The sequence below is a fragment of the Micromys minutus genome (assembly GCF_963924665.1).
Source record: "Micromys minutus genome assembly, chromosome: 2".
Classification (NCBI taxonomy): Eukaryota; Metazoa; Chordata; class Mammalia; order Rodentia; family Muridae; genus Micromys; species Micromys minutus.
Genome location: NC_137971.1, coordinates 85,547,908 through 85,569,191, shown reverse-complemented (window position 1 = coordinate 85,569,191; position 21,284 = coordinate 85,547,908). Strand labels below are relative to the sequence as shown.

The 21,284-nt window shown below is 43.2% G+C and overlaps 2 protein-coding genes across 3 annotated transcripts in view; both read right to left on the bottom strand.

The window, feature by feature from the left end:
- The window catches only part of RNF141 (ring finger protein 141), a 30,842-nt gene extending 27,247 nt beyond the window's left edge, over positions 1-3,595 (bottom strand). The window contains exon 1 of one of the 2 annotated variants that reach the window (XM_080911363.1): positions 3,508-3,595. The gene's annotated coding sequence lies outside the window, so the exon portion shown is untranslated. The remainder of the gene's footprint in view (positions 1-3,507) is intronic. The other variant, XM_080911364.1, reaches the window with a different exon arrangement.
- Positions 3,596-8,893: 5,298 nt separating this feature from the next.
- Positions 8,894-20,959, bottom strand: LYVE1 (lymphatic vessel endothelial hyaluronan receptor 1). The gene is made up of 6 exons (XM_080911536.1): positions 20,815-20,959; positions 17,927-18,086; positions 17,691-17,830; positions 12,108-12,425; positions 11,364-11,442; positions 8,894-10,900 (listed from the first exon to the last, which is right to left on the bottom strand). Exons 1-6 carry the CDS (start codon positions 20,897-20,899, stop codon positions 10,714-10,716), a joined length of 969 nt encoding a protein of 322 aa, XP_080767662.1. The 5' UTR covers positions 20,900-20,959; the 3' UTR covers positions 8,894-10,713.
- Positions 20,960-21,284: the final 325 nt, after the last annotated feature.

The following is a 21,284-nucleotide window of genomic DNA, read 5'->3' as shown; positions in this document are numbered from 1 at the left end:
AAGTGGAGGCATTAACTTCTAACCCAGCAATTCTCGACCCCAAAGGAACATCAGAGAGCACAGATATTCCCATGATTGTAAGGTAGCAAACATAATTTTATGGTTGGGGTTATCATAACATAAGGAACTAGATTTAAAGGTCACAGCATTAGCAAAGTTGAGAACCATTGATCTCAAAATGAAGCCTAACTTTCTCAAGCTTTGCTGTATCAGCTTAATAAGCAGACTCTTATCGCCAGCCTGAAACTTCCAATTCCATCTCATTACGTAACGAAGTAAACATCTGAAACGGTCTCAAGACTTAATGGAACTCATGACAACTGAATCAAAATTTGTAAGGAGGTAGCAGTCCCCTCCTTTACTTTTGGATCTCCAGCTGTTCCCAATATTAACTGAAATAAACAGGAGAAAACTATACACGTTGTATGGATAAGTCTTCACAATAAAAATAAGGCTCTAAGATCCAGGGCACAGATACTCACTGGACTAAGATGAGTAAATTGTGAAAAGATGGGGTTAGGGCTCTTAACTGTGAAAAAGCAGTGAAGAACAAGTTACTCAGGAAAGCTTGTATTAATCTCTCTTGGCTTTCAGACCTATCTTTGTAAGATGTCTTCCTTTCTTCTGGTAAAAGGCAGGTACTTTTGCATGGCTGCTTCATCTCCCTCTTTACAGAAGAAAAAGGAAGGTTTCAGTATACTTCTTTTATCTGCTGCTTCAAAAAGTATTTGTACCTTAAAAGACTTCCCATGCCAAATAGTCTTATTTTAACACCCAACACTGCTCATCAAAACCCATCTGAAAAGAAGCCTTTGTTGTTTCTTGAATTAGAAAATATTGTGTTGTCTCCCTAGCACCCTAACTTTGAATGGCAAGGTTTATAGTGTGAGGCAGCATGTTGTTCTCCTGTAATTGTGTTTAATATCCATAAAACTGATTCCGTGACTCATTCCTACGTGAGGGCATGGTACGAGGGTATTCACACTGGTTAGGAGGAAAGACCCTCGTTTAACCAATATTGACCAATTTCATCACTAGTGTTAAAAATATGATTATTTATGTGTAATATGAGGTCACTAACATGAGTATCCATTAAAGCAATCTGTTGAAACCACCCTTCAGTAGCCAGCCTTTTCAGTATTGCTCTTTGAAGATCTATATATTGTTATCACAGAATGTGCCACTCAATGAAAACACTCACTTCCCCCTGAGTTCTTCAGGAGATGTGCTCTTGCTTCTGGGCAGTAGACAAGGATATAGTATTTCTTTAGTCAATATAGAAATACTTTTTTTATCATTCATTTAGTATTCTTTTACTAATTCAGTCATCCACACTAACATGACATTGAAGTTAAAATTATATTTGTAAAAGTGTGAAAACCTATCACTGACAAAGCATCTCTCTCGAAATCACAGAAGAGTAGTATTGCTTACAGATATAATATGCAAGCCACTGACAATAAATTTCAGTAATATACAAGTCTGTGGTCATGATTCCTCAAAGAGCTGTGACCTCTTCTAGTAAGAAAGAAATGTGCTTCCCGACAACAGCCTGAGGATTCTCTAAGTAAGAGCTATTATTCTGAAACTCACAGGAACATCAAGGATTCCAAGAATATGCTGCATTCTTCAGTGGGTGGCATACACAGTTAATCGCTTCTTTTCTAACAAATGAGTTGCTGTAGTTCAAGTATTCCTTATAAGAATGTAACAACTGCATCACTAATAATTCTCACACAAGAAACTCCCTGAAAACTGTGAAACATAAGCCATTTGGAAATGGCATAGAGGGAAACTGAGACCTTCAAAGCTTAAGGTGACTGGGTGAGGCTGGAAAGCTCAGCAGGGAAAGCACTTCCAGGAAGCACCAGACCCTCAGTTCTACCCCTGAACCCACGAGAAAAGATAGCACAGTGGCACACTTATGATATTAGTGCTAGGAAGGCAGAGACAGGAGGATCCCTGGGACTTGCTGGCCACTAGATGTAGTCTATCCAGACCTAAGGCTGACTTCCCGTGTCACACCATATGACTAGCTGACAATGACTGCGGTATCAAAGGTACCTTTGAAATTTGTTAAATCTTGTGACATCTTCAATCTTAGTAATACACACTAAGTTCTACAACTGGGGCTTGAAGGACATTACTTACTTTATTACTCATTATCTATACAAACTCTAAATTTACAAAGAGGTAGTAGCTGTTGAAATTAACACATATACAATGATTAGGCTTGTCAAAGTCAGCATAGAATCTAGAATGCCTATTCCACGGTCAAAGGTATTAAGGAGGAAAAAATAAAACTAAAGAAATCTCTCTTTAAAAAAAAAAAAAAAAAAACTGAAAACCTATAACAAATAGAGTACCGAGTACTGCTGGAGTTCTAAGACACCAGTGTGTTTACTAAGTACACTTAGAAAAAACATATTCTCTTTGCACCTTCTCTACCTTTTTTGAAAGAGAAATCAACTACCTTTAGTTAAGAATTTAGATATATTCAAAGAATATATATCATATATGTTCCTCATATATACGGTTTCCTTATGCCAAAAGACAAATAACATATTCTTGAAAAATGCAATCGGATTAAAGAGGAAAACAGACAAAAACTGAAACCAGCCAGCACAAAATGGGTAAAAGAAAATCCATTCAACTCCTGAGGGTTCGGAATTCAGAAGGCATTATTTCTAAAAGACAACTATCAGGACCATTGGCAGGTGGCAGTCCACAGCCCAGGTAAATTTCTGAAAAATAAACTTCATTCTATAGCAAGCATGGTAAGAGGTGTGTGGAAAAGATCATCTTAGTTTGAGAAATGAGGATTAAAAGCAACTAGGAGTGCTTTTGGAGCCACATGTATGCCGGTAGAAGGATGTGAAATGCTGGGTATCTAATGGGGCTGGGCCGGAATATGAAGGCACACTGCCATTTATTTAATAGGTAGGCTGGAGTCAAATTCCAGCAATAGTAACCCCACATTTTGTAATGAAACTGCACACAGAAGGCAACTTTCCCTACAATTATGATTAGCAAGGAAACTTTTTTTTTAATGTCGGTTGTCAAGGTAGCAATTAGCTTGACAAGCAAAGGCCCAGGTGCACTGCCGGGCGGGTTTAGTAGGAGGGTTGGTCCATACTGCAGGCCCAGGCTGTCCCCCTCAGAAGCCTTGCCCTGTGGCCACCCTCGGCCCCCGCCCCTCGGCCCCTCCTTGGCGTACCTGCTCCGCTAACCAACAGCTAAACTGCTCAGTACGCCAGCGCCAAGATTCAAAACAGCATGAGCTGGTCCCTGAAACCTCTCCTCAGCACCACCACGAAGGCGGACCCAGAGCATCCACCCGCCCCTGGAATCGGTGCCCTAAAGCCCGCAGCCGAGGCCCTGACTAAAGGGGCCTAGTTCCCCGGAAGCCCGGCTCCACACCCTGGAGCCCGGGCCTCCGCTCTCTGCTCCAGGACCTTGGACTGGCTGGGAAGGGGCACAGCGAGGGGGCGGCGCTGCAAGGCTCACCCTGTTCAAGGCATTGCTCTCCCCGCGCCAGCGACGCCGCCTTGGCCGCTGCTTAGCTAAACCCGCTAGGCGGCAGCGGCGCAGCCCGCAAACCAGTCGCACCTCAGTGACGTAAGGCCACGCCCTCGCGTGTTGCCTGGAGACGGAGCTCCACCCACCTGCGGACTTTGGAGGTTTCTGTGGCTCAAGGCTGTTAACACGGACACATACGGACAAAATATTCACATACATAAAAAATAATAATTTGTAGAAAAGAAAAAAGTCACATACTTCAGAAGAGCAAAATATATTTAACAAAGGAATTCTAACTAGAATACACAATTCTTTTTTTAAAGGATTATTTATTTATTTATTTATTTATTCATTTAATGTATATGAGTACATTGTATCTGTCTTCAGACACACTAGAAGAGGGCATCAGATCCCATTACAGATGGTTGTGAGCCACCATGTGGTTGCTGGGAATTGAACTCAGGACCTCTGGAAGAGCAGGCAGTGCTCTTAACCACTGAGCCATCTCTCCAGTCCCGAATACACAATTCTTAACCCTTAACAACAACAACAAACGTTTTTTAAATGACCAAAGACTAGGAGTCTTCTAGATTTATGGATAGCAAATAAGCACATGAATTAATGTCTGATATCGTTATTCAAATTAGAAGGAAAATGAATTATCAATGCAATACCACAGTGGCTAAAATGAAAACTGTATTAAATATTGACAAAGATGCTGAACAACTAGAATTATAGATTGTCTGTTGGGGATCATTGTGGAAAGAGATTGTGGCCATTTCTTTAAAACCTAAGTACAAGCATTCCAGCCACATAATCCAGTCATCCTGCTTCCAGAATACATCCACACAAAGTGCAGCTGTATGAGATACCTGCTGTGCTTTGAATGAAAATGGTTCCCATAGGCCCACAGGGAGTGGCACTATTAGGAAGTATGGTCTTGTTGGAGTCAGTGTGGCTTTGTTGGAGGAAGTGTCACTGAGTGTGTGCTTCGAGGTTTCAGATACTCAAGCCAGGCCCAGTGTGTCTCTCTCTCTTTCTGCTGCCTGAAGATCCAAAGTTAGAACTCTCAGCCACCTCTCCAGCACCCTGTCTGCCTGTGTGTTGCTATGCTTCCCACCATGACTATTATGGGCTAATAATTAATTAATAATTGTCTGATTAATTAATAATTAATAATTGATTGATTAATAATTAATGGTTGATTGATTAATTAATAATAATATAAGAGTTTCTGTGGTCATGGCGTCTCTTCACAGCAATAGAAACCCTAAGACCCCCATTAACAAGTGAATGGAAAACAACTGAAGTAAAGCCACACGGTGGAATATTACTCAGCAATAATAAAGACTACATGATTGACACACTTAACAATGTGAATGGACCTGAAATACTTAGGCAGAAAGAAGATGGACCTTCCAAATAAACCTCTAGAACAGCCCCCACCGCCAGGAGTCTTTAGTGACAAAATCAGACCAGTGGTTGCTTAGAGGATGGTGTTTGGTAGGAAATACTACAGTGTTAGAATGGGGACTAGGGGTGGATAACTCAATGGTAAAAACACTTGCCTAGCATGCTTAAGCCTTGGCTCAGACTCAAACACCAGTCCTCCAAACCTTCAAAGTGGGAAGAAGAAACATTTAGGGTACTAGCTATGTTCACTGTCTTAGAGCATGTTTTCACAGACATGAATGTAATATAAACAGTTCTCGAATTGTACACCTGACTCATAGATAGCTTATTATTCATTATATGCCAATTACATGCCAAAAAAGTTATGGGGAAAGATGTGGCCACTTTATTTTTTAAAGGCTCATAGTTCCATCTAATCTGAGCCCAGCAGTCAGAAAAATCACTCTCTATAAAGTACAGTTTTATAAAATGGGGCCTGCATTTCTTTTTATAATGAGCACTATAAAGATTGAAATAAAGGAGAGATTTGCAAGACCAAGATGATAAAAGGTGATAGGTATATTAAAATAATTAATGGCCAGTGTAGGCAGTTGCTGCTTAGCACAAGTTTCTTTTTAAGTTCGTATAAACATGAAGAATCTAGAAGGTAAACAAAATAAGATCAGTATTTTATTAATAAGTGTTACTCTAAACGTATGTCTTATTCATTTTTTATTGCTGTGAAGAGACACCGTGACCATGGCAGCTCTTATGAAAGAAAGCATTTAACTGGGGGCTGGCTTACAGTTTCAGAGGCTTAGTCCATGGTCATCACAGCGGAAAGCGTGAGGGCATGCATGATACCGAAGAAGTAGGTGACAGATACATCCTGACCCTCAGGCCAAGAGAGAAACACTGGGCCTTGAGTGGGCTTTTGAAACCTCAGAGCTTCAAACCAGTGACACATTTCCTCTAACAAGGCCACACTTTCTAATCCTTCTAATCCTTTCAAATAGTGCCACTCCCTGATGACAAAGCATTCAAATATAAGAGACCATGGGGACATTCTTATCCAAATCAACCACAAAGTATAAATGATTAGACCATTCTCTGTCATAAGGTTATTCTGTAGCAGGACAAGAAACTGTTTTCTTATGTATAACAAAAGTGTTGAAATGTTTATAGGAAATTATGCATATGTATATATATATATATATATATATGTGTGTGTGTGTGTGTATTGTATATATGCATATGTGTATGTGTGTATGTGTATGTGATGTATATGCATATGATGTATATATATCCATATGTACATGTGTATATGTATACACACACACAGAGATAGATAGATAGATAGAGAGAGAGAGAGAGAAAGAGCGAGAGAGAGAGAGAGAGAGAGAATAGAGTTTTAAAAGAAGTCTCCAAGTTCATCTTCCTATATGAAAGACTGTTTTTGTTTTTTTTTTCTTCAATAAACAATGTAATTTGTCATGAGTATTCAGAGCTTCACAGTTTAGGAATTTTCCACTTGGTGATAATATGAGGAATGAATGCAGTCACAGTGAATACAGTCCCATAGTGATGCTAAGAAGCATTGCCTTTTGAAATGTATATTTTTTTCTAGGAGGGTATGTCCTAGGCCCCCTGTCAGTCTGTAAGGTCACTGAACATCTGTGTGAGGACTGTGGAAAGACTGTGAGTGGCTGTGGATGGCAAACACATCAACTTCCTGTATGTAATCGATGACCCTGCAAGGTTGACAGTGCTGACTAACATCTGCTCCAACATTCCTTATCGATGAGGAAACGGAGATCCAGAGCTAGGACAGGATGTACCCAAGAACTTCCGAGCAAGTGGGTGAAAGTGGGTTAGCTTCCAGAGTTCCCAGGTTACCACTTTGTGCTTTTCTTCACAGTATACAGCATCACCTTCCATTCTCAGCGTAGAATACTGCCCACTGACCCTCCACACTTCCCTGGTACCATCCTAAATATCACAGTGCTGTCTCTCAGATGACACCTTTCTCCTGAAGACTGATGTCACATCTCCCACTACCACCAGAGTCCTCTGGGCACTGCCATCTGCATCGCTGACACCAGCACTGACATTTGGATCCTGAAGCCACTTTGGATGTATAACCTGTGCTCAGTGGAGTCAGTGGAACTGGTAGATCAGGTGGCACCTAGAGGAAGTGGTCACAGTGCTTGGTGGGAAATGGAAAAAACCAACAGAGATGGTTGGTGTGCTCTGTGGAAGTCACAGCAGTGAGCGGAGCAGAATTAGGCCAAGGACAATGGGGAAACTCAATACCATGTGGATAAACCACATTGGCTTCTGAGTACGTTGAGTAATATGCCCATGGATAGCCAGGAGAGTTGGTACTTTGCTCCAGGAACACCCTTCTTATTTTAGATAAACTGGAAGGGTTGCACATCTGCTTTAGCAGATCCAGGGGAAAGAAGGTCATAGCAGTGCCTCTTGAACCATAGTTTGGGAAGAGGAAAATAAAGGAAGTCTAGCCACTACAACAATGATAATCTTCCTGGCCCCCTCCTTGTTGTGTTAAATCAGCCAATTACCCTTTCCCTTGCGCCCCCCCCCCGAGTCCCAGGGTCTCTGAGGAAGCTAATTCTGTTCACATAGCTGGAGACTTAACTAGAATTCATAGTGAGAAGTATACAATGGGAGTTAAAGATTCATTTATCAAAACTCATTAGTCCGTTCTGACTGACTCAAAAAGACTCCTCCTCCACACAGATGCAAACCTCACTTTCCTACTCAACTCTTATCATTCTGAGTGAGCATCATTGTGTTTTAGTTTATCTGCATTGGAAATTCCCATGCAGGGCAAGAGTCCCGCAGACAAAGTCTTACTTTCATCTAAGGTAGGATCTGGTTCACCTCTTGTCTCTGACTTTATCTCTGATGCCTACTAGTTCCATATACATAAATACAACTAACCACTCTCCCCCTCCCCAAATCAAAATTTTGCCCATAATTGTTCTTGATTGCAAAGGTAAGTTGATGTCCACCCAGAGAGAAAAGATCATATTTAATGGTCTTAATTTATCTTTTCTGTTAGTTCACAGCTGCATTCTGCACCAAAAGAAAACCATCAAGACAAAACTTAGGTCAGCAGGAACAATTGGTTGTACAGAAAATATTCTTAGCACTTAATACTGGTCTCAAAGTTTCGACACGTTCACTCCTTCAGCATTTCCTGAGAGCCAACTTTATTTTTAAAACAATGTATTTATTTTTTTTATTAATATGTATGAAAGTCCTGTGTGCATTATGTCTGTACACAACCACATGTGTGTCCGGTACTCACAGAGATAAAACAATGGCGTTGAACCCCCTGAAACTGGATCGATGATGGTTGTGAGCTGCCATGTGGGTTCTGGGAACAGAACCTAGGTCTTTTTCAAGAGCAGCCAAAGCTCTTAACACTGAGCCATGCCTCCAGCCCTCTGAGAGCTTATATTGCGTGTGGTATCTCTATGTATCTGCACAGATGTTAAAAATGAAACAAAAAATAATGCATGGAACTATAACCGTGCAGGGTGACATGCCCTTGTACAGCAACATAAGCAAACTGCACACAGTAGCAAATGCATTACTGTGGTAGGAGACTATCATCTAAAGTGGCTCTGCAAGCTCCCCACTTCCTGGTATGCATGCGCTTTCATTTGCCTCTCTTTCTATATGTGAACTGAACATAGACACTTACTTCTGACTGATTTATTATTGTTACCACTTCCAAGATTAACGATAAAAGACAATTCCTACTCTCACTCTTGCCCTCTGGCGTCTGTCTCCCTTGCTGCCTCTCATGTGAACTCTGAAACAAAATGGGATGTAGTACCTGAGTCCCAAGTAACAGGCTACAGTGTATGAACCGGACTGTGTGGCCACTGCCTCACCGCTGTGACCAAATAGCAGGGAAGAGAGGAAAGATTGGTTCTGGTTCAGTTCGAAGGTATGGCTCATCACAGTGGGAAGGTGTGGTAGCAGAAGCAGCTAGAATCTGTGACAGCAGCATCAGGAAGCAAAGAAAGGGTAGGGTGTACATCTACTATAAACCTTAAAGCCTGCCCCAGACCTATTTCCTCTATGTAAAGACTAGCTCCCAGAGGGGACACAACTTCTCAGAGCAGCAGAATCAGGTGGAGAGCAAACGTTCCTACAAGGCTGTGAGAGATGTTCCACCAAGGCTGTGAGAGACGTTTCACATTTAGAACTGTGGCACTGACCAACTTCAGTGAGACCATGTGAAGCAAAGACAGCCCACAGGGTGATATGTGTATTTCTGTGTCCGTTTTACTTTTGCTTAATAAAGATTATGATGGGTCCCTTAAATTTTGCACAAAGAGTGTTTCTGTGGAAATAAGGCAGCAAAGGGATTTCTAAATGCTTTATTTGTTTGGGGCACAAATATTTCTTCTCCTCCCAGGTTCTTCTTGCTAGAAAATAAACGAGAGCTGGTAATGTGTTTGTTAAAGGCACACAAAGTGTATATGTTGGTGCATAGAGGTAACGGTACACTTTCAGATACATTGATAATAAATTAAGGTTGTAGTAGTTGCTGTATTAGAGAAAATAAGTGGATTAGTCTCAGCAACAGAAAAATTAGTTTGGAAGCAAATAAACTAGGGGTATCAAAGCTTGAAAAAAATATTAGTTTCCGCCCACACGCCATCATGCACACAAACGTGTTGAGTAATATCAGTTATGGAATGTCATGCCTTACATAGCACCTTATGGCTTTAATCCAAACATCTAAAAACTAAACTTTTACCAAGTCTGAAACAGTTTGTGTGTCAGCATGATGCCTCCAGGGGGAAAAATACCACACCATGAAGCTCTTTATCTCCTGTGGAAAGTTATTTTTAAAGTTTCATCTGAAATTACCGTCAGGCTAAATGTCTAAGGTATGCATGAATCATAAGTAAACTTCATATCTAGACTCTAATATTATCATTATATATCTGCAAGTATTCACATACTTCAAATGTGTGTGTGTGTGTGTGTGTGTGTGTGTGTGTGGGTATGCAGGAGTGGGTGGATTTTGGGGATTGGACTGGAAGCCTTGTTTATGCATGCCAGACATGGGCCTTACCACTGAGCCAGCTCCTGGCCTCTCCCGTTTTTACGTTTCTTATAAACGTGTATTTGTCTCTAGAGAACATTAGCAACAGCGAAGAGAAAAGAAAGTATGTCTATGTTCTAAAAAGTGAGGCAGGACAATTAGTGGAGGGGCTTCCCTCCCCCAGCCTGCATTTCTAGTTCCTACCATTGGTGCCCCCAGCTCCCATCTCGTGCTCTGTTTATTCTGGCTTCCCAGAGATTAGGTCTAAAGTCCCCAGGCTCTCTAGGACTTTCTTTTGTTTATTTTACACGTTGTGCCTGGTTCCAAAGAACATGGCCAGGTGGTGTGTTTCTCTGTGGGAAGATTTTGAACTAGGGGGCTGGCTATGTCTCATGGACTCAGCCTTCATCTGGGGTCAGGCAACTTGGTTGCCTGTCTCTGAGTGTGAGCTGAGGGGCTGTTTTAGGGCCTGGTGACCTGGTGCTTTGAAAGCTCCCCCCACTCTCTGGTCTGCTGTGGGCCACAGACTGGCTAGGGAAGCGGTGGGAAGGCCAGAGGCCAGAGGGTAGAGTCCAGAGAACCGCAGTAAGGACAGGGCTCCTTCTGGTGAACTCTGCAGTCTTTTTCTCATTAGGAACCAACAGAGGCTTGCTTCTTTGATTCCAGGGCATGAAACTTGCCTCGGGTGTACCTTCTCCACTCTCCTGCATCTAAACTTCAGCTTCTAAGCATCGCACCGTAGTTTTGGGTGGACTCTTGGGCTCCCCTGGGTTTTTGAAGGTTTTCTTTGATTCTTCATTAGCATTGATGTCATCAGCCTTCTCTTCCTTTACAACCTTGGTTTCGATCATTTCCTTCTGTTGATTCTTGTTTGTGAAAGGGAAGGCCTTCACATACCTGCAGGAGCACACATATATTACAAGGGGAGACTTCAGATGGCACACAACACAACAAGTAGGACTTTGTCTACCAAGGGACAGGCTGACACAGTCTCCTGGGCACCTTTACTTCAACATGATGCTAATATAGGTATATTCAAATATATCACTCCCACATCTTACCACTAAAATGGATTCATTCATATTGGAGGTGTCCTCATGACCCCCCCAAAAAAACCCCAACTCAAATATAGCCTAAGATTCCCCCTAAATGTTGACCTCTCCGTCTTCATTTCTTGAGTCTGATGTCCACTGGCCAATATCTACTGTCTAGATGACATATGTGTGCAGAGGTCAGGTGGGAGTGATGTTTAAAAAGGGTGCTGTCTCCATTTTGACCAAAGGCCAATAACAACCATGGAAGAGCACAAGCTAGGTGCACAGCAAGAGTGACAGGACTAGAGATGTGCCCGCAACCTCACCTTTTCACGTAGCAAACAGCCAGCGCAGCCGCAGCACCAAAGAAGAGGAGGGCCAGCACCAGCAGGGCTGTGGGGACACCTGGAAGGGAGACAGGGCCCATTGGTCTTTTTCATGCTCGTGTGTGTCCACGAATGCAACAATTCATTTTTACATGGGATATAGATAAGAAATGGTGCAGAAGTCACATTTCTTTGTGACTATTTTAATCATACACACGCGCGCATATCATTTGATTTTTTTTTGCATTGTCTGTGTGCATGCCTGTAGGTAGATGGGTGCGAGTTCTAAAGTGGCACAGCCTGAATGTGTGTGTCAGAGGACAGCTTGTGGGAATGAGTTCTCTCCTTCCATCATGTGGGCTCTAGAGACTGAATTTATGTTGTTGGGCTTTATTGCCGAGTGGAATTTGTTTCTTGAGATCCTGAGACCAATCTCACAGGTCCATGCGAGAGACTGGCATTTGGATTAAAGTCTCCGGCCATGAAGATGTGAGTTTTTGTATCTATAGTAAGGAATATTAATTTATTTTGTGAAAATGCAACTTTCCAGCCGGGGAGCTCTTTTACGCTCATGCTGTGTTCGCTGACCCTTGAAGCTCTTTACAAAGCTAGCTCTGTGAGTCTACGGAAGGTAAGCTTTTATTTGTGCCTGGTAGGTGCTGAGTGTCTGAGGATGAGCTGGGTGATGCGCTTTGTCTGTTGAATACAGTTGCACGTGCCCATACGGACCCGGAAGACATTCACCTCCAAACCCAGCTGCTTCATTCTTGAATGCTGCTCCACTTTCAACTGTTGCTTCTGCTTCTGTATCCGTGGTGATCGCTTCTGTATCCATGGTGATCACTTCTGTATAAACTTCCGTGTTACAAATAACTTTTGTCTTCCGTGCCATGGAAGTGAAAGGTGGAACCCGGGTGGTGGCAGAAGTAGGCGTTGTGGAGTCTGGGGATGAAGCTGAGTAGGCACTGTTGCTGACAGAAATCTCTGCTTTGAATGTTTGGGTGTTGAACGTGGTGTTGAATGTAGTACCTATTTCTGGTTTGCAGGAGTTATTCTGGGTGTCTGTCAAGAGAAAGACAAGGGAAAGGAGAGTAAGCTTAGGCATAGGAACCCAGCAGGCCTCTCACTACAGTCAAAACTCAGGTCTGGCCAAGACTCAATCCTAATCTCCATTCTCTTTCTTAGCAGCCTGCAGCGTCTGCCTCCTCTGAAAGTCAGTGAAGCCCTCTGTGAGCCCGCCCTGCCAACATCAAGAGACTAGAAGACACAAAAGTTCAGGCTTCCTCTCCACAGCCTTGCTATCCTCACCGCCCTCAGCTCTTGCTACTCTTTTCTTGCTAGCTTTCTCTGTAATGTCTTTCCCATCCTTACAACTCCTGTCTGCTCCTAGCCCATTCTCCCCACCTCTCAGGTTTACCAGGCCTTGCCCGACTTTTCTAGACTGGGTCTCTGGTTGCACATTTTTGTCCCTGCCTGATCTTGTCATCTTGTTCTCATCATTTTGTCCTGCTCTGGACTGACTGTGACCTGCCTGGCAGCAGGAGACTAGTCTGATTTGATTATCATGATTCTTTCTCGGTACCTGGCATATAGTATATGCTCAGTGAATATTTGATAAAGAAGAAATATAGAAAGATAAAGGAAAACGGGAAGAGCAGAAGGAATAACCAGGGCTGTACATAAGATACCACTTTAGGACCAGAACTAAAATAAAATCTCTGCTCAGGGAGGGAGTAGGGACGGATACGTATGTAGTGTTTTCCAATCTGTTGGATAGGGTTGCTAGAAAATACACCTGTTGCCTTTTTTACTCTGGGTGAGCCGTGGTAACAAGTGTTTAGCACTTATCAAGGCTTTGTCTACAGAGGAAGACGCTGAAGTTCATAGACATGAAGTTCTCTTGTTCAGCTCCAGTTAAGAAATGACAGAACCGCACAGTGTCTTACAATACAAATTTACATCTGTTTTAATCCCCTGACTTTTTATAGCAGTGGATGCCACCGGCCAGAATTATAGCTATGAAAGAAATGGTTTCATTAAGTTGGTTTGCCTTTGAAAATTAAAGGAGTCACCAGTTATGAGTCTGTGGTCAGTATTTTATTCTACTCATGATACTTTGGAAACAGACTTGTTCAAAGAAACATTGTCGTTGACCTTCGTTGCCATGAACGTTTAGTCCTGTTTCCCATTCTCTGGTCGTTGCTAGGTTCTTCCCTCAGATAACCAATGCTTTAAAGCAAGGGAAGAAAACACAACGAGCTTAAGAGACACTGCTGGGTTCTAAAACACACAGGCACATCCATAAAGAATATACAGTTCCTGACTCTGGCATGACTTAGGGTGGAGTGTGGAAGGCTGATGGTGCTTATTCAACAGATACTTACAGAGCACCATCTCCATGCCAGGCCATGCTCTAGATGCCAGAGGCACGGTGCCTGTTCTCAAGAGGTTTCTGAACCATTGGAAGAACAGAGATGATAAAAGATAAATGAGCCACAGATTTCAGAATAAGCAGTGAAAGGAAAGGTAGATGGGGTGTGGGTTAAACTGGTAAAGCTGAAGACTAAGGCTGTATCCTTGGCTAGGGTGGTGAGAGGAAGTCTCCGGGGAGACAGTACTTAACCTGAGACCCAGTGGTCAAAAGTAGCCAGTCACTAGAGATCTAGGGCAGACACTGGAAGAGAACACAAAGTGCAAGAGCAGGGACTCAACCGTGCTGAGCCCGTTTGGTGAACAAGAAGTCCAGTGTGGCTGAAACAGAACAGGGCTCATCTGTAGGGAGAGAACAGGATATCCTGGTCAGCAGGATGTGCTTGATCCAAGATCGGAGAAGTGGGCAAGTGCAGCTAGGTCAGGGAAACGAGCAGGCGCATAGTGGGGCTCTAGAGAATAGTGTGACTGTGATTGTCAGGAGAAAACCTGCAAGCAGGAGGCATGGCTGGAAAGATAGAGCTGTCCAGGGTATCCAGACTGCAGGTTACCATGTTAAAGGGTGTGGAATGTACGCTGTAGGAAAGGGTGTTTTCTACTGGGATCCACAACCCTTTTTAACCATATTCACGAGTTTTTGTATGCATTCTACTTTTATACGCAAAAGACATTACACGTTATGTACTACATTGTGTGGGAAGACGCCCAAGGCTGTGAGGTCAACGGGAGAGTAACAGTTACCAGTAGAGGAGGGGGAGGGGAGGGGCCAGATGCAGAGGGAGGGAGCACATCCAACAGCAGAGAAGGACAGTTCTTGCAATCTGCACAGAAATGGAAGGATCCAGAAATGTCTGGTTCCTCAAGCTTAAATTAGGAAGAGCACCAAAATTCACCAATAGAAGGCAGGCTGAATAAATGACTATACAGACAGCCACTCAAACACACTAAAAACATGGCCAGTAAAGAATTAGAAACATCTCTGTGAGTCAGATTCAGACTAGTTCAGGCTGTTAGTATGCACAGAGTAGTGCATGGTATCCCAGCTTCTTTTCTGTGAGGAAAGCAAACAGTATCCCATATACCTGTGTTTATGTGCAAAGCATAGGCACGGGTGAGAAATGCACAAAGATGGGACGATGAGGAGTCAGACCTCTCTGATTATAACAAACCACAAACAAATCAAATGAACCTCTTCTATTCCTCTCAGAGTGAGATTCTAACCACAGTGGCGGCGGGCTTTGTCCGTCACTTCTGCACAGAGTTCTCTCACCACCTGTCCTTGCAGCACTTTCTCTGGAGTGGGTGAAGGGGGTGAAGCAATCCTCAGTTCTACTCAACAGATTTGTTTCCCAAAGATACTGGCTTTGCTGTTTAGAAACTGTTGTAGCACAAAAAGATGTACTATCTGCTAAGAACTAAGATTCTGGGTGTAGGAGAAGATAGATAAAGCAAAGTCAGAAAAAGTAAGTTTAAGTTGGACACATTGATGTGAATGCACAGTTCACACACATGTGCGTATGCTCACACATGCCCCCCCTTCCTCCCTCCGTCCCTCCCTCTCTCTCTTTCCTTGCTGAGACTCAATAGAAATGCCACTAGTAATGTGAATAATTTGCATGCAGATTTTTTTTTCTGGTTAGCATTTTGCACCAACAGAAGCAGAAGCCCACCAAGAACAGAGAGGGTCCAAAGTGAGCCTGGGCCTGCCTCATTGTTAGGAAGTGGTCACCTAAGACTTTCACATGCCCGATTTGGAACATGCACAAGACTTAGAAGAATAATAAGTATAAACTTTATTATAATGTGCTTGACACATTGAATAAATCAAGCATCACATGTCTGTGGTAGCATACGGTGGAGGAAGTGTGTGTGTGTGGGGGGTGTCTAGCTAATATATATATATATATATATGGACTGATTTAGAATAATCATTCCTCCGAAGTCCCCTACATAATAATCATTTCCAACAAGGATATCAGTAGTTTGGAGTGAGGATATTTGCATGGCACTAAAATGTCATATGTAAGGTTACCTACTAACCACAAATGAGAAAACATATCTTTCTCGCTTCATTTTCAATCTGTTAGTCACCATCTTAATTAGAGTTAAAAAGCCAGTAACAGGAACCACTGGCATTCTGTGCTGTTCGTTCGGCTGTGATCCCTACGGACACAGTTCTCCCTACAGCACGCCTCCCGCATCGACCAGAAGTTGAAGAAGCCGCTTGACCTTTTAGGGTGTAGGAAATAACACGGGCCGAGAGTACAACACAGACAGCAGCAGGAGGAAGCAGATGCGTCTGAGGCCCCTTCCTCTCTTAGTCAGAGGGATGGGCACCAGAGCTCTGTGCTGCCAGCAGGAGGGGACACAAGGCAGGCAGGAAGGAGGCAGGGTCAGCTCACAGGAATGAGGGTGATAAGATGAACAGGCACACAGATCACTAGCTCTTTAGCTAAGAGGCTGGAGGGACAGAGAAGGGTGGAGATGTGTCATCAGGGTTGAAGGAGAGTTGACTGCAAATCTCGACTCTGCCACTAACTCCCTGACCCCAAAACACACACTCTGAACTGTTGGTGAGGGCAAAGCAGGGCGAAGGTCTCTAAGATCACCTCTTACTTCAGAGCTCTCTGCTTCAGAGAATTGTTTGGAATTCCTGGATTCAATTTTGCTGATGTTGGTGGGCGAACCTTATCTCTTAGATCTTACAAATTAGTACTGAAATCACTCTTGCATATACACGACACTCATACGTATATGATCGCTCCCTAGTTAACCTTCTGGAAGTCAGACATATGCACATATGTGGCAAGAAATGAGTCAAGCAGCCTTCTTACCACACAGAGAACAACTAACTGAGTAAAAGTTAAAAGAAATGCTCTGAGAAATGGCGTAGAAAAACCATTAGGTTAGGTCAACCAAGGCCTATGGATAAGACCATCAGGATGACTGCAAATCAGTCCTGTTTTCCAGGTTTCAATGATTTCCATCAAAAGAGGGAGACTGATCCTTCTCAAAATGCCAGGCACAATGTGTGAGTGCTGTGGGATAGTGGAAAGGATAGGGTGTCAGACTTAGACCCAAGTTTGAACCTTTGCATTGCAACTGTACTCTAAACATGGCTCGAGTGTATTCCCCAACGTTTGTGTGTTAGAGTCCAATGTGGCAATGCCAAGAGCTGGTAGGACCTTTAAGGGGCAGAGCCTAGCAGGAGGTCATGAAAGGTACTAAAGGAATGGGTGAGTTCTCCTCCCGATCCTGGTTGGTGCTGGGATGTGTTATACTCCTGCATCAAATTCTGGCTTCTAATTTCAGCACACCCACCTCTTCTCCCACTCATTGCTCCCTTTGCGATGACTTGAAATCCTCCCCAAGGTCAAGTTGCTGCTACGCCACGACCTTGACTCTCCAGAAGTGCTAGCTACTCTTCCGGTCTTTATAAACCGCTCAGCTGCAGGGTTTTCATCACAGTAATGGAGAATGTCCCACATAGATATGTAAGACAAATGGATTAAAGGTCCTATGGCTACATTTCCTAGTTTGTAGACGGGATGATAAGACTTCCTCAGGGGAAGTTCAAAGTTCTGCAAGATAGCTAACTTCTCAACTGCTTTGTCTAGAGGGATGCATCCATACATAGAGATATCTGTTTATTTCCCACTTCCTGTTTATCTTACAGGAAACCCAGGCAGTGGAGGTATTAACCAAGCCTCTAGAAACCTCCTGTTCGTACGTTACCATTCGATTCTATTTTCCCTAATATTTTCCTCTGAGGGGCACATTGTGCTCCACAGCTTGGTCTGGTAATAGAGAGAGAAACCCTGGCTGTTTCTGCTACTGTTCAAGGTTGCTCATCCCAGACTGGTCCCAGAAAATTAAGTGGCTCGGGGTCTGACTCACCAGATAAGTTGAAGCAATAGGCTTTGAACTTTTGGCTGAGGGGAGCTTTCCAAATCAGGACCCCTATGCCATTCTTCCCACACTTGGGGTTTGCTTGAATCCGAGGGATGACTGAGAACTGTTCTCCAACCCATCCGTAGCTGTGGAAAGTACACATTGGTTGAATGGATCGAGGTTAGAAGGCACCATGTCTACTGCTAAGCAGTAACACTGGCTTTAGTGAAGCTCTTTCTTACCTGCAAGTCTCTAAGCCATTTTTCTGCGCCAATTCCACCTGGTTCCTGCTGGCCAGAGTCAGTCCCAGCATCTTACAAGCCTCCTTGGCTTCTGTGAAATTCATCAGTGGGTTGCTCACAAGGGCGATGCCCTTAGTTCTGCATTTAGTAATGGAAAAGCCTGGAAAGAAACCATAAAGTCTTCAGTTTGCTTCTGGCTTTGTTCCCAGCTCTCCCTTCCTCTCGGAGAATCATTGTCTTGATCCTGGTCTGTGAGGCCGGTATTGAACTTAGTCATGATAATACAAGCCAAGAGTATCCCACAAGGACCGCCTGCTGGGTTAAATGAGTGTACCGCCTATGGATGCTGTACAGCTCTAGATCCACTCTGCACTAAGGGATGCTGCCAATCACACGACGGCTTTAGCGATCAAGCAGTCCCAGCGTGTAATTCAGATGCTGCAAACTTTTCTTAAGTCTACGTAAGGAAGTCCCTGAGAGTCTGAGAAATCTAGAACTCAGTGCTCTGGTTAACAGCATAATCAGTGGCAATACTCCAAAGTAATGTGTCCCTGTTTTGAAACTCTGAGGTCTTGCATTTGTTACTTTATCGTTTTTGAGCCCATTTCCTTATTTGGAATAAAGAGAGTAAGGATCTACTGGACAGAGGGTAGTGGGAACTACATGAGTGAGTTCTAACAGGACCTAGCATCTGCCACATACTAGGTACTAATAGATAACTATAGATAGCGGTGTCATTTGGGCTTTGAAGAGCTCCAATATTATCTCCCAAAAACTGATTTTCTTGGGCAGGTTGAGGCAATGAGACGTGTCAGAATTTTTTTTTTTCTCAAAATCTGGTGGATTTGGGAGCTCTTCTGACACATTTCTCTTGAACTTATGGACCTACATAAAATTACCATGTTGTATTATAGCTCTTATATTACCTTACTCCCATTGGGCTTTATTTATGAAAATCCATAAAAAGGCATTTCCGCCTTGTAAATAGTGGCAGTGCAAAGCTCTGGCAGGAACACCCAGCCTTTGTCCTGTAGATCACATGAGCTCTATGATAGTCTAATGGCACAAAACTGTAAACTTACTTGAAACGTTGTGAATTTTTCTTGTGAGATTCTCTCATTCCCTCCCTCTCCCTCCCCTTCTCCCATCTTTTGTACTTCATCTATGAAAATTCTCAGACTTGTGCAAACATCCCATGCCTCTCCTGCTGTTAATTGGCTGTTGGGTACGTGGGGGCACGTTAGGACTTTCATCTGCGGAGTTACACCTTGTCAGGCCTTAAGACTGGAATTAAATTGGGTAACTTGTACCTAGCAGAGCTCCAATCCATGGGAAACAAACATACAATTTTCATGCTTTCCTATTTCATTTAGAAATTCTAATATCAAGCTGGAATCCAAGGTTACGCTCCAGTCAAACCTTCAATAAGACAGTTTTAGAAAATGTCACAGATCATAGGAACAGTGTGTTCTTGGGAATCAGATAGAGCAGAATCCATGGCAAGTGTTAGCATCCACTACTTGTGCGCGTGTCGTTAGACAAAGCCCTAGGATACACTGAGACTGATTTTCTTTTCACGTGGGAAATGTTTTCCTGACAGAGGGGTCAGTGAGACTGTATATATGCTCAGTTCCGAATCTCCCTGTACCAAGTCTTTTAAACAAACGGTGTGGTCAGGATCTGAGAGCTAGGGATGTGGCTTGGTTTGGCGTGCTTGCCTAGCAAGCACAGAGCCTGCAGCTCCTGCTTTACCATGGCGTAAGACTGAGCATTACACTCCTGTGATCCCTACCTCTACTAGCTGACAGTAAAAAGGATCAGGAATTCAGGATCATTCATAGCTACATAGTGAATTTGTGGTTAGCCTGGGCTGCAAGAGACCCCCCCCCCAAAAAAAAAAAACAAAACAAAAACAAAACAAAAAACTTCCAAAATAACTGCTGTAATTATAGCATTGCAGCATGTGTCTGTGTGTGTGTGTGTGTGTGTGTGTGTGTGTGTCTCTGTGTGTGTGTGTGTGCGCACGTGTGCATGTTGTGTATGACCTCCTGGTAGCATTTCTAAGAGGACCAGGTTTATTTTAAAGTGACAGTTCTGGTATTGTGATGGTGGGGAGTATGAAATAATCATCTACTCTAACCTCTCATAAAAGTCAAATCTGGCAATATAGAAATCAGTTCTGAACATATGATCTTGATATATCTCCTGTTTCAGGGCATCTTCAGGAGAAGACCAGTTTCTCGTAAACAGGCCCATTATTTCACTTTCCCAGGACAGTAATAAGTGGTTTGTGGCTTCAGAGTTTTTCCTACTATGCCAATGAGGTTTCAGTGAATGCAGCTCACAAACAAAGAAGCAGCTGGAGTCCCTTCTGTCACCGATGCTGATGGTAAAAATCTAAACCCAGATTTTCAGTTAATTCCCTGCAGATTAAATTTCCTGCAGATTAAAGCATTGCATTCCAATGGCAGAATATCCTTGTGGTAAAAACAATTACACTATCAGAGTAGTATAAAGTGTGCAGTGCTTAATAAAAGTTACCCGTTTTCCCACGGACTTGATGATTACCGTCAATGTTCATAACCTTGGCTTGCTTCTTGAATAAAATCCTTTAAAAACAAATGACTCCTTATTTTTTTAAAAAAAATTTTTTCAAACTATTATCATTCAAAACTTTCCATAACCCAAAATAAAGTTCTAAGTGATATGAAGGTGAATATGAGTCATTTGGAGAGTCTGACAATGCAGTCAAACCCCTCTGGCTGAGCAACAAGCCCCATTCAATCTGTTGACCTCACAAGTCTCCCCTATTCCCAGCAGTCCATGGTCAAAAGCAGGGAGCCCAGGACTTGTGTAGCCTCAGTTTAGAGACCTGGTAAGACACCTACCTTGCACTTGGATGGTACCTTGGACTGGGTGCCAAGTGGTCCAAATTGAGGCGAGGACTAACAGCAGGCTAAAGTGCTGGAGCATTGTTCAGATCCCTCTGGAGCACTGTGGCTCGCCAGCCACAGGAAGGGAGACAGATGCTCAATCACCAAGTTGGATGGAGAGCTCTGGAAATATGTTGAGGTTTTCCCTGCGTCCAAGCTTCTGATTTGTCAAAGTCACTGGAGGAAATGAGTGACATCCCTTGAACGCCTGGGCTGTACTTTATGGATGGCTTTCTGGAACATTTAGCTAATGCTGACTCAGAAAGCACACACACGTGAGGAGAGCAGATAGCACTGTGTCAGCTGCTGAAGACTTCCCCAGTTCCCATATTCCCCTGTGGGCTCAGTTCCCACACTCCCCAGTGGGATGCTTTGCAGAGCCCATTCATTCATGTTCTCCAGTGACTGTCTCTGCCTCTAAGAGA

Coding starts and splice junctions, on each gene's coding strand:
- LYVE1 (XM_080911536.1), bottom strand. CDS start 20,899: ATGCTCCAGCACTTTAGCCTGCTGTTAGTCCTCGCCTCAATTTGGACC. Junction 18,087..20,814: donor AGGTACCATCCAAGTGCAAG/GTAGGTGTCTTA, acceptor GTTTCTTTCCAG/GCTTTTCCATTACTAAATGC. Junction 17,831..17,926: donor AATGGCTTAGAGACTTGCAG/GTAAGAAAGAGC, acceptor TACTTTCCACAG/CTACGGATGGGTTGGAGAAC.